General features: G+C 45.2%; 1 protein-coding gene across 5 annotated transcripts in view; it reads left to right on the forward strand.

Annotated features, from left to right (window-relative positions):
• LARGE1 (LARGE xylosyl- and glucuronyltransferase 1) overlaps window positions 1-13,653 on the forward strand; it is a 492,234-nt gene that overhangs the window by 225,538 nt on the left and 253,043 nt on the right. For all 5 annotated transcript variants that reach the window (XM_081059772.1, XM_081059773.1, XM_081059774.1 and 2 more), the window contains one exon: window positions 9,013-9,095. In XM_081059772.1, the coding sequence (XP_080915898.1) occupies window positions 9,013-9,095 (83 nt within the window). The remainder of the gene's footprint in view (window positions 1-9,012; window positions 9,096-13,653) is intronic.

Here is a 13,653-nt window from a genome sequence, read left to right on the forward strand (position 1 = left end):
ACCTATAGGCTGGGTTGGGGTTGGAAGGTCTGATTCCAAGGTGGCCACTGGCAGAGCTGAGGGCCTCAGTTCCTTAGGACTGCGTCAGTGTTCTTATAACATAGCAGCTAGCTCTCCCCAGAGTAAGTGTCCAGCAGAACAAGGCAGAAACCAGTCACTTTTTTTTTATTGGGGTGACAATTGTTAGTGAAATTACATAGATATCAGGTGTACAATTCTGTATTACATCATCTATAAATCCATTGTGTGTTCACCACCCAGAGTCAGTTCTCCTTCCATCACCATATATTTGATCCCCCTTACCCTCATCTCCCATCCCCACCCCCCTCACCCTCTGGTAACCACTAAACTATTGTCTGTGTCTATGAGTTTTTGTTTCTCAGTTGTTTGTCTTGTTCTTTTGTTGTTTTTGGTTTATATACCGCATATCAGTGAAATCATATGTTTCTCTGCTTTTTCTGTCTGACTTATTTCGCTTAGCATTATACTCTCAAGATCCATCCATGTTGTCACAAATGCTCCTATATCATCTTTCCTTAACGCCGAATAGTATTCCATTGTGTATATATACCACAACTTCTTTATCCATTCATCTATCGAAGGACATTTTGGTTGTTTCCATGTCTTGGCCACCGTAAACAAAGCTGCAATGAACATTGGAGCACACGTGTCTTTATGGATAAATGTTTTCAGATTTTTTGGGTAGATACCCAGGAGAGCGATTGCTGGGTCATATGGTAATTCTATTCGTAATTCCTTGAGGAACCTCCACACTGCCTTCCATAGCGGCTGCACCAATCTGCATTCCCACCAACAGTGTATGAGGGTTCCTTTTTCTCCACAGCCTCTCCAACACTTGTTACTATTTGTCTTGTTGACGATAGTCATTCTGACTGGGGTGAGGTGATATCTCATTGTGGTTTTTATTTGCATTTCTCTGATGATTAGTGATGTTGAGCATTTTTTCATATGTCTATTTGTCATTTGTATGTCCTCTTTGGAGAAATGTCTCTTCAGGTCCTCTGCCCCCAATTGGGTTGTTTGTTTTTTTGGTGTTGAGAGAAACCAGTCACTCGTATGACCTGCCCTTGGGCTTTATGTACCATTGCTGCTGCCGAGTTCATCAGCTCTGATGGTGTAGGCGAGTGTACAGGACGGCGTGGATACCAGCCGGCAGGGATCTTTTGGGACAGTCTTGGTGGCTGACTACCACGCTGTGGTCGTAGAAGGGGCTCTGTGTCTGGCAGCCTCCTATCAGTGCTTATTCCAGAACAGACCTGTGCTTATCCAGACCCCTTGATCTGCTTTATATATTGCACTCTTGTAAAATTTATTTTGGAAAATGTGCCAATAGCAACCACCAGCAAGATGCAGCCTTCTCGATTTAAAGATGATGAAACTAAAGCAGAGAAAACTAAAGGGTCTCCTAATTTTGTGTAGTTGCTACCATGGCCCAGGTGATGGATTCTGGTGGCTTGTTTCCTTGTCTTCTGCCCTCTTGTATGTGAAGAGGAGAGAGGCAGCCACGTTTGACAGAGCAGAGGGGCTGAGCAGCTCTGAAAGCTCTCCTTTCAACAACGAGGGAAAGATTATGCCACTTCTGACGTGAAGGGGAGTGGGAGTGAGGGCAGAACGAAGGAACCTTATGCCTGACTTTTGGGAGTATTTAAGGCCTAACGTCTTGAGTGTAGAGCCTTACCATATTATAAACTCTCTTACAATAATAATATTAGTAGTGATTACTGACACACATTTACTACTTAGAGGACGCCAGGCTCTATGCCCTTTACGTGAATCTTCTCAGTTAATCTAACAACCCTGTAAGTTGACATACTTATTACCCCTTTTTTATAAATGAAGAAACTGAGGTCCCAACAGCTGGTATTACCGTGTTTCCCCGAAAATAAAACCGGGTCTTATATTAAGGTTTGTTCCAAAAGACACATTAGGGCTTGTGAAAAATCATGGTAGGGCTTATTTTCCGGTTCAGTCTTACTTTCAGGGAAACACAGTATATCTTCAAAGATGGGGAGGAATTTGACAGATGGAGTGATGCCCCAGGGTTTCGTAAATTAAGGGCACGTTACAGAAATAAGAAAGCATGCTGAGTCATCTGGCTTGATCAGTGGCCACCATGAAAGACGGGGGCAGGGCTGTTGATGGTAATGATACAAATCATATTTACTCTCATTTATTGTGTAAGTATTAAGTGCCAGACACTGCACTTTCCATATGTTCGTTGGCTCAGGAAGTCATTTTAATTGTTCTAATTTTATAAATAGGAACGTTTAGGCTTAGCGAGGCCACATGGCTAAAAAGTGCAGACCCACGTTACAAATCTTATTTGTTCTTAATTGTGGTAAAGCAAAACCATATGAAATTTACCCCCTTAGACATTAGTGTTAGGTGTACTGTTCACGTTGTTGTACAACAGATGTCTAGAAATTTTGCGTCTTGCAAAACTGCAACTTTGTACTCATTAAACACTAACTGTCCATTGCCCCCTCCCCCAATCTGTGGCAAACACCAGCGTTTCTGTTTCTATGGATTTACCTACTTTAGATATTTCACATAAGTGGGATCCTACAGCCTTTGTTTTTTTGTGACTGGCTTACTTCACTTGGCATAATTTCCTCAAAGTTCATCCATGTTGTAGCACGGGACGGGATTTTCTTCCTTTTTAAGGCTGAATAATATTCCACCGTACGTGCAGACCACAGTTTGTTTACCCATTCATCTGACAATGGACACTGGGTTATTTCCACCTCTTGGCTCTTGTGAATAGTGCTGCTATGAATATGAGTGTGCAGATATCTCTTTGAAATCCTGCTTTTAGTTCTTTTGGATATATATATCTCCAGAAGTAGGATTGCTGGATCATATAATGCCATTTTTAATTTTTCTAGGAAGCGCCATCCTCTTTTTTCCATAGCGGCTACACCATTTTACCCTCCCAGGAACAGTGCGCAGGGGTTCCAACTTCTCCATATCCTCACCACAGGTGTAAATCTCAATACATGTGGTACTGTGCTTCCTCCCCTGGAGAAGCCAATTGCCAACTAACTGATCCCAAAGGATTTTGAAAGCATTACATCATCTGGCCCTTTCTCACCTCCCCCACGACCTCCCTGTCCCATACCACCTCTTGCTTACTGTGCTTATGAAGCAGTTTCTCGTGTAGACTGTGAAGGCGTGTCCATGGGGCCAGCACCTGAGGATGCTGTGGGGTTCATTGGATGTGGCCACCCCAAGAAGGCAGTGACCTCAAAGGGTGGATCTCTGCCACGAGGTAGTGCCTGCAGGTGTGACAGCTCATGGCTACCTGCCAACAGCACTCTGGGCAACTCAGGGCAACACATACCTCGTCAGAGGGGCATTTGGGCCGCATGGCACAGTGTCCACCACTTTGGGTTATTGCAGTAGCTTCCTGACTGTTCTCTCTGCTTCCTTGCTTGCTCCCCTGCCCCCACCCTGCCTCCCACCCCCTACACACGGAATGTGTTCTCAACTCGCATCTGACTTTTAAAATAAAAGTCAGATCATGCCATTGCTCAGCTCTGAGCACCCCCATGGTTTCTGTCCTCACACAAAGGAAAAGGCAAGTTTGAACGAATGGTATCTCAAGGTTCTGTCCACTGCCTCGTGTGCTCCGCCTGGATGCCTAAAAGACCCGTTCCCTCATTGACTTCAGAGTTTTGCTGCAGTGTCACCTCTCAGTGATAGCTGCCCAGACAACCCCACTTTAAAAGCTTAGCCCTATACTCACCCACCCCCACACAGACCCTTTTCTGCCCCAGCTTAATTTTTCTTCCTAGACTTCTCATTATCCAGCATGCTATGTATTTTAATCAAATATACATCTGTTTGTTATCTGTGCCCCCCGACCAGCATGTCAGCTCCCATGGTAGGGGCAAGAATTTGATCTCTCACTGCTGTACCCCTGGCACCTACAACTGAGCTGGCACACAGTAGGTGCTCAGTTCACATTTGTAGAATGATTGAATGTGTGTTGACTTTTTGGGTCAGCCATCCAGAGGCCCCGTAGGTCAGAATGCAACACATGGCAACTGCCACGGGACAATATCAGGCAGTATTTGGACAACCCACCTGCCTCAAACATGGGTCTATCCTACCAATTAAACTTCTATTGACCCACCCCAAATGGTCTCACAGTTCATATATTTTCCTTGAAACATTTGGGTTTCGGATTCCTCAGTTTATGATATTTTTCATAACACAAGCAAATCAGTCCCAATGCAGGCTGGAGATATTCAGGATGGGGAATGCCGATAGGTCATTCGTCTCTTGTCCGTTTTTTGGAACTTGACTCTGGAGGAGGCACTCGGGACCACCCCTGGAGGTTTGGCCTCACCTCCTGTGCTCACACTGGGCCCTATCACCCCTGCAATCCTACCTGCCCCTTGCAGAGCCCCTGATGACTTTGGCTTCCATTATAGTCAGGAGGTGTCTCCTGTTTCCTGCAGGGTTGAAATAACTGTCTTTTGGGTCTGTGATTCAGTATTTATAGCAAATAGATAGAATTCGATCGGTGGTTTCCCAGGAGAGTAGAGGTGCCCTAGAGGCTTGCATGGTGATTTTAAATGTCACATTAGCCATACATTTTTAAAAATTTTTAATAGTTAAAGATGTGTTTTATTGAGACGGGATAGTGTGGGTTTAAAGGCAGGGCTGAATTCAACCCCTTGGCCAGCGACTGGCTGAGCTAGGCAAACTTGGCTGGTACTTAGTTGCTCTGTGTCTCACTTTCTTCATCTAGGATTTTAGAAAACCCTGGATCTTAGGAAAACTCTGTATAGAAATTCTGAATCCGTTCTTTTATAGAGGAGACACTGAGGATCAGAGAGGTTAAGTAACTTGCCCAAGGTCCCCCAGCCTGAGGCAGAGCTGGGGTCATCATCCAGCTATCCGGATTTCCAGGGCTTCGTTCATTGCACACCATGGAAGCCTGCATCCCTGGTTCTCTTTTCTTTGCTTTTTCCTCCCCCGGAAGACTCATAAATTCCAAGGCCTGGGAGAGTGATGGTAGCTGGAAGATGAGTGCTGCCTTTACTTGTTTTGCACAAGTGAAGGAGGACTAGGTGCTCTCCATAGGAGAGGTATTTGAAATAGATTCTGTGAACACCCCTCCTCGTACCCTCTGCCCATAATCACAGCTAACATCTGTCGAGTTTTTACCTAAGACACTCCTTAAGTGCTTTAGATAGAGCTGTGGTTCTCAAAGTGTGGTCCGTGGACCCACAATACTAGTATTACCTGGATGCAGGTAATCCTGAGGCTCCCTCCCCAAACTCCTGAGTCAGAAGCTCTGGGGGAGGGGCCCAGCACTCCTTTAACAAGCCCTCCAGGGATTCTGATGCATGTTCCAGTTGGAGAACCACTTACTCCAGGTCCTCAACAACGCCCTGCAGGTAAAGAGCAGTATGTCCCGTGATACAGATGAGGAATGTCTGTGCATGCAGTAAACGTGAATAAGCGTCAGTTCATGAGGTGCCCCTTCCTGCGCTCACTTGTCTCATCCTCACCGCAGCCCAACGGGGAGTCCATTTTTATTCCCATTTTACAGAGGAGCCGGTGAGGTTCGACTGCTCCAAGGTCGCGCAGCGGCTTAGCTTTCAAGGTGTGGCTCCAACCCAGATCCCTCTACTCTTGTGGAGTTTTTTCCACTAATTCATCCCTGCCTCTGTCCCCAGCTGTGCGCTTCTCCCAGCTGCCACATGGCAGCATCTGTCCTCCGGGAGGCCCTGTCTCCCCCCTCCTCCCCCACACACAGAAGTCTGCAGCTGCTGTCCAGAATCCGGGCTGCGCCTGGCTTCACAGCACTTGGGATGCTAGCATTCAAATCAGTTCTCCCCCTTACTCCCACTCCCGGAGTCTTCTGGTATGAGATGGTGTCCCTAAATTGTGCCCCCAGACAGAATGCCCTGAAGGGAACACCAGGCCTCGGGGTCACTGCTAGGGGTGTTGCTGGGGCAGCAGGCGTGGGCGGAGTGTTTACTTCTGTCGGGGGCCGTAGCTTGCCTGCCATCCCTCAGTTTGGTCTGAATGTCTTTTGAGACAATGATTATTCCCCCCGCCTCCCGCATTCATATATGAGACAACAGTCCCATGGGGATTTTTCCTGGCACATCAGAGACTCGCTTGTCATGCCTGAATCCTTCCTGCAAGTCCTAAAAGTAAAGGTCACTCACCCCAGCGGCGTCAGGGAGGAACCCTAGGTCACAGCTGTGGCACTTTCTTCACTCTTCATGAGCAGCTTGCAGGTGTATGAAATGCACAGAGGCCCATATTCAGGACTAAAAGGAGTGAGCAGGAAGTTGTATGGGCTTCCTTAGAAAGAGCCTTGTGGTCCGCATGTCTTAGAACTTGATCAAGCTCCTTAAACTGTATTAATTTACACATTGTCAAGTTCGGCACATTGGTGCCCTCCTGCCTTGTTTCACTTTAGGGATAAGGGCTATATCTGTGAATGCTTCACAGTCTTCTGGGCTCCCTTTCAGCCATCAGGACAAATGAGATGCTGAGGAAAGGCCACCAGAATTGGTCAGGTCCTAGCAGGATGCAGAAGGCACTCTCCAAAGAGGTGGAAAGGGTTTAATACAGGCCAAAGCCATGGACAGGGGGAAGAGGAGCCAGCGAGGGATGGGAAGCTCCCAGGAGGGTCATTGAAACCCCTGGGCCTGAGGGGTGGGAGTTGAGGGCCTTATGGAAGCCAGCAAGAACTGGAAGTGTAGAAGAAAGTCCCTGACAGGAATGGGGAGAGGGGGTCCTGACCTCTCCTTCCTCCTGCCCTCAGGATGCCCCCTGGGGCCTCCCATTGACCAAACTCAACCAGAAAGCAGAAGTAATGGGAACCCAGAAATTCAGTCTATAAAGGTCAGCCTCTTGGCACAGAGCACATTGTAGAAGGTAGAGAGGGAATCCAGAGGAACAAATAAGAACATCATTCCCCATCCATCCAGGCTTTGTGGCCAGCAAGGCAAGCATGACATCTGTAAAGAACAGGGAGGAAGGCTTGATGAACAGGCCAGTGGTCACAGAGTCTGATGTTAAGACCCATCCTTCCCTTTGATGGGAGGAGTGTCCAAGTCGCTGTGGCCATCTGTAAGCCACCACATTGAGAAACTTGAAAACCTGGACTTTATAGCTTCAGAATCGAAAGTTATCATGGTGAGACCATTTCTGTTCTTCTAGGACCGTTCATCCCTGTCCCCTACCCTCCCCAATCCTACCCCCAACCCCTGCCCCACTCCTGTCATTCTCCTCTGTACCCACAAAATTGTGGACTGCCTGAAACTCTCCCCAAAGCGTATTCACAACACTCCGATTTTCTGCTCTCCTGGGTAGCAGGCGGCACTCTACATGATGAATTTATTCATGGTGGCAGGTGTATTGGATGAAACGAAAGAGATTGGAAAATTATGTAAAATGTTTGAGAATGTGCACGCCTATGCTTATGCTTAATGGGCCCATTTTTAAAAGTCCCTGAACCCTGACGCCAAGACAAAGTTTGATATCTCCAAGGCCTCGTGTTTAAATATTTGTGATTCCAAAGAGCCTGATTTAATGTGCTTTCTCCCCATTCTGGTCCCCTTCCTGGTTATGTCTCTTGCGTGCAGGCATTTTTTTCCTATTCATTTCCTGTTCTTCATGATTTAAATGGTGACAGTTCCATCCACATTATAGTCATTCATCCTGGATCTTTCGGAGACGTCAGTTTACAGGTGGAGAAATGAACACATACATAAATAAGACTGAGAGAACGTAACATTGGTTCTCCGTGGGATCTGAGGATTTCCCAACCCCCTTTTATCTTCCTACAAACAGGGTTTCTGATGGCAGCAATCGTGACCTTTCAGGCAGGACAGTTCTTGGTTGTGGGGCTGCCCTGTGCTCCACAGAGATGTGGAGGAACATCTCTGGCCTCTACCCACTGGATGCCAGTGCCTTGCACACCCCCAGAGGAGACAACCAAAAATGACTCCAGGCACTGCCAAAATGTTGTGGGGGAGACAAGGGAGTCCCTTACCCCCTGTTAAGAACCAGTGCCTCCAGCAGAGTGTTTTAAGATCCTGGGTGTCAGAGTTTGTGGGTGAATAGGTCTGAAATGGGGATGGGACACAAGGGACTATTTTAAAAATCTTTTGCAGATTGCAGCTAGCAAGGGGGTTGGTTGGTTGGTGGAGAAGCGGACGGTGGGGAAAAAAAAAGAAAAAAAATCTTTTGCGTGTTTCTGCTGTACCAGCAGGCTTCAGAATCTGTTCAGAATTTGAACCCAACCTCTCTAAGGCTGTGTTTCCTCACGTATCCATGCCGTCCTTCAGGATGTGTGTTATGACCTTTGTGTCACAACGAGTCATCTGACACTGGAACTTTCCCAGAGTCACTCTGGGTTAAAGGATGGAGCCAGGGTTCATTCATTCATGCATGGGCCTGGGGCCCATGCTTTTGACTACTTAGATGAGCTGACCTGTCAGGTTCCCTTCAATTCCGCCAGGCTTCAGTTCTTTGAGTGTTATCCCAGCTGTGGCCCATAGATGTTTATTGGTCCCTTTGCCGTGTTACCAGGTTGACTCCATCCTGAGACACCTTGTGAAAAGCCATCCCTTCTCCATCTGAGATCCCTGATTGCCAGTTCATCCTTTCGGGGTGTGTGGCTTTCTTCTCTCTTGTTACCAGATGTCACTGTCTTCTAGCTTGGGGGCAGGGGACTCACTATTTTTCTATTTGAGCCACCTCCGTATCTCTGGTCCCCAAAATGTAATTGAAAAGAGCCTTAATGGTTTCCAAATGATGATAGCTCCATAAACCAATTAAAAGGGCCTTAATAAAACTGTCTGGAGTTATTTTGCATAGCTGCAGCCGGTGCCCTTTGTTTTCTAATGATCCCAACAAGAAATAAGGGCCTTTTTTTCTTTTTCATGTGGTCGGAAGCGCCAGGAAGCCCCTCTCCCATCTGTCTAACTGCTCACCCTGTTTTTGTTTGCTTCCCAGACAATCCACGTTGCTATTGTCTGTGCCGGATATAACGCCAGCCGGGATGTTGTCACCTTGGTCAAGTCTGTCCTGTTTCACAGGTAAGCGTGACTGTTGTACTCTGCCGGCTTGTGCGTGTGACTGCCTGCTGGCGCGTTGCCGCGGGTAAGGGCTAAATAAGAGCACCATTTCTCGTCAGTCAAAAATTACATTTGGTGTCACCAAAATGTAATTTTTGTTGAAATCTTGGGGAGATTATTGTGTTAGTGATGTTTAGCCGCAACACTGAAGTACTGTGTCACGATATTTAGAATTGCAACTCTTAGACCTGAAGAGACCTTCCAAGACACCCCAAGCTTGATGCCTCAGTTTCTTCATCAGCTTTCCTTACCTGACAGGCATCAGACCTCTCTGCTCACACATCCCTGTCGACAGGTTGGGTTATGGGCTGCATTGTGTCCCCCCTAAACTTTGTCTCTTGGCATCTTGACCCCCAATACCTCAGAATGTGACTGAATTTGGAGATAGGTTCTTTAAAGAGGCGATTAAGTTACATGACGTGAATAGTGGGGTCCCTAATCCAGATGACTGGTGTCCTTATAAGAAGCGATTAGGACAGAGACTCACACAGAGGAGAAACCATGGGAAGACATACGGAGAAGGTGGCCTTCTCTAAGCCAGGAGAAGAAGCCTCAGAAGAAACCAGTCCTGCGGACACCTGGATCTTAGGCTTCCAGGCTCCAGAACTGTGAGAAATAAGTTCCTATTGCTTAAGTCCCCCAGCCTGTGGTATTTTCTGTCTGGTCTGTGGTACTTTGTTAGGCAGCCCCAGCAAACTACAGCAAGTTGCTTACTCTATTCCAACGTAGCTAGCCTGCCGCTGGGTGTTTTTCACCATTAGGAAGTCCTGCCTTATATGAAACTGAATTGTCCTAACTTGTAGGTGATATCCGTGGGCCCTAGTGGATCCCCATGGATTCCTCTTCCACCTGGAAGTGATACCACCTGTCCCACGTCATTGGGTCTCCCTGTTCGATTCCTGCTGTTTGCTTCTACTTTTTCGTGGAATTTTCGTCCATTGCCGTCACTATTTTGATTGATATCTTGGCATAGTTAGGAGATATCCAGAATTGAATCTCCAGTTCTGGCCGGTGTCCTTGGCCCTGTTCTGGATAAAAAAAATGCAAGTTGACAATGATACCAGCTTACCTTTATCCATTCTCGATACGTAAGACTCTCTTGTGGCTCGGGAGATGAGAGTGGTTGTCCCCACACTGGGGGCTAAATGGACCATCTGTCTTCTCAGTGACTTTCTTACTAAGAGTTTGCATGCAGCTTATCCAAAGCTGTAGCCAACAGTATGGAAATGTATCAGATGACCAAGTCAGGATCCAGAAGGTTCTCGGCAATAGGAACAGTCATGAAACGCTCCAATTTTAACTGAACAGAGATCAGTGTAAAGTTGTATACTCGAATCCAATCCTTAGTGCATCAACAGAGATGGGAGAAATGGTGGACACCCAAGACCTACCAACCCTGCAAGAAATGGGGATTCATCTTTGGTTGAGTCCCCCGACCAACCCATCTACTAGCATTGCCTCAAAATTTTTTCTGGAACATGGTTTTCAAATCCACCCTTTCCTCTCCATCTCCACTGTGTGTCATAGTTTCTCACCTGCACTTTTCCTTCCCGTCTCCCCAGATTTATCCTCTGGAATGCCAAAATTACATTTTGGACAGGCAAATCTGATTTCTTAAAACCTTTCATTGGCTTCTTGTTGCGGCGAGAGAATTGAATCTCTTTCCCATCTGGGGTCCAGTGTCATTTTCAGCAGTAATTTCTCTCCCCCTCACTTGCGGATACTTCATGCTCCGGCAAATCTGACCTGCTGGTAGCCCCCCGCTCTCCAAGGTGTACCCTGCATGCTGTTTATCGTCATGCAGCTCTATCTGCCCACTTCTGCCCTCTCTCTTCCTCTTCCCACTCCAATTGGGCAATTTCCTCTTATCCTTTGAGACTTTGTATAGGCAGCATTTCTAACAGCAAGCCCACCTGTTCCTGTCTGTCTGGGTTGGGGCTCCACTTCTACCAGCCTGTAATACCCTGAGCATCTTTCCATCATTAGATTTATTACAGTGTATTTTCTTTATATCTATGTTATGTTTTCTGAGGTAGAATGTGGGACTTTGGGGGACAGAAACCTTGCCTTATTTTTCTGTGGTCCAGTTTCTTAGCAAAGTGCTTAACATGCATTATGTACCCCATAGATGTTTACTTGTTTAACACATGATTCTGGGGAACTTCATTAATCAATAACCTAAAGATATACTTAATCAACTAGTTAACTAATATGCCTGGCACAGACCTAGTTCCCTTTTACATTCATCCCATTATATTGCTGAATGACCTTCAGCAGGTCATTTTAACTATTTAGACTTTAGTTAGTTCTTATATCTGTTAGCTTTTGCTGCAAACTAATTCACCCCACAACTTATGTCATTGAAAATAACATTTATTTATTAGCTTGGCTATTTGTACTGTGTCCTCCTGGGTGGTTCTTTTGCTGCGTCCCCTTGTGTGCCTGCAGTCAGAGAGTGGGTTAGCAAACCATCAGATTCACTGCCCCCCTGGTGTGGAGAAGGGGATTGGGAGAAGTGAGCAACCAATAATCACAATACTATCAGGGATGGGGGCTCTTAGTTCCTCCTCAGAGCTCTGTCCAGTTGGCTTCTGATTTTAGTTGCACATTTCCTGAGGAAGTGGCAATGCCAAATAAAGAGTGGCCAAGTGGGGCTCTACCCCACGTCTTCTGATTTGAGGGAAGATGTCCTTTTCACAGTTCCATACGTCCTGTGCAGTTTCTGAGACTCCCGGTGGTCCTGCAGCCTTCACCTGGCAATAGAAACCAGGCATTTTATAGGCTAAGCATGGAATTAGATGAGTGGGACCCTCTCCAATTGAAAAAAAAAAAAAGCCCACTTTTTAGAGAAGAGTAGTTGCGTGATTACAGATGATCAATTACCCTATTTCTCCATTTTGGAAAATTTTATGGTCATAAAAACTTCTGGTGTCGTTGTTGGGTGTAAATATTATTGCTCTTGGTTTAGCTACAAATCAAATAATTCCAATAGTTGTTGAAAATGTAAGAATCCTGTTGAGTATAAACTTTTACTCCTACAGTGACGGTGCCCCACAAAGATGCTAAATTTAAAAATAGCAGCAGCTTTATCATCAGCCCATGATGGCTTGCCCCACTTGCATGGACGCATGGGGATTTGGGAAGAAAGCACATTCCTCCTCCGTGTTATGAAAAGTCTGCACCCCACATCAGTGACTACTTGATCTTTTTGGACCAAATAACCACTTACGTTTCTCCCATCCATGAAACTCTCCAAATGAAAATGATTCTGTGAATTGATAGGCTGGTGATAATGAGTTTAGATGTCAAGATAACAGGACTGGTGAAGGATTTTCAGCTCAGAAAGTCCAGCTATAAATGGCTTCATTGCTTCCAAAGCACATTATGGGGATAAGCTAACACATGATTATAAAATACTTTGACAAATGAAGTACCTTCCTAATGTTAATAGTAATATAATAGTGGTACAAGATGCTTCTTTTGGCTTTCACTCTGAATTACAGTAATTAGATTTATTTTCAAGACAAGGTTTTCAGCAAATGTTCATTTAAGGCTTGCTTTGTTACATGAAATCAATTTTACTTCTGCCGTATGCCAGTGACAGTGGGCACACTATATTTTGAAAGATCGTAAAAGAGTGATACGGACACTCATGTCCTCCGATGCCCGCACTGAAAATTGCTATGGCCTTTTGGAAAGAAATGTCATAATATTATGCCCAAGGCCATGACCCTGTATGATTACATGATGGGCTCAGTCTTAAAAAGACAATCCTAACTACAGAACGGCTTTTGTGAAATATTACTGAAAAATCATAAAAATTTAAATAACACTTAAAAACAATAAGACTAAATAAATGAACCATCTCTCCCAGTAAACCATGTCTTTGGTTGATTTTTAAAAAGTATGTAGACGAATGCTATTTTATGATACAAAATAAGTGACAACAATTCAAAAACATATGCATAATATTCCACTATATAAACACATGCATGCAAGCATTGCATGCATATAGCTACACATATACTGAAAATACAGGGGGGTGAAAGACTAGCAGAAAATACATTAAAAATGAAATTTTTGCCTGTTGTGGTTGAGGATGATCTTGTTTTTGTTCTCTCTTTACATCTATTTTTGGTCATCTCATTATGCAGCCTATATGGTGAAGGAAAAGGTGGATGAGAAAAAATAAATACAAACTATATGTGAGCGAAGGCTTATCTGATAGAAGACAGCACAATATGTGTCTTTGTCGCCTAGATGGAAAGATGTTTAAAGAAAATGTGGAGAATACCCGCAATTCCAATCCCAACTACAAATAAAGTGGGAAATAGATTTGTTCTTCCAGGAAACTGAGCTTTTAGTGAGCAGAGAAAGAAAATATTTATTTAGTAACTTAAGTGTTTACCTCCTGGGCAGGAAGGTGGGCCAGCTTGTAAAAATGTAATATTTGTTTTCTAGGATGATTTACTTACTCTCACACTCTCCAGCAGTGTTGGCAGGAAGAAGCTGGGTGATT

Source organism: Rhinolophus hipposideros (assembly GCF_964194185.1).
Source record: "Rhinolophus hipposideros genome assembly, chromosome: 9".
NCBI lineage: Eukaryota > Metazoa > Chordata > Mammalia > Chiroptera > Rhinolophidae > Rhinolophus > Rhinolophus hipposideros.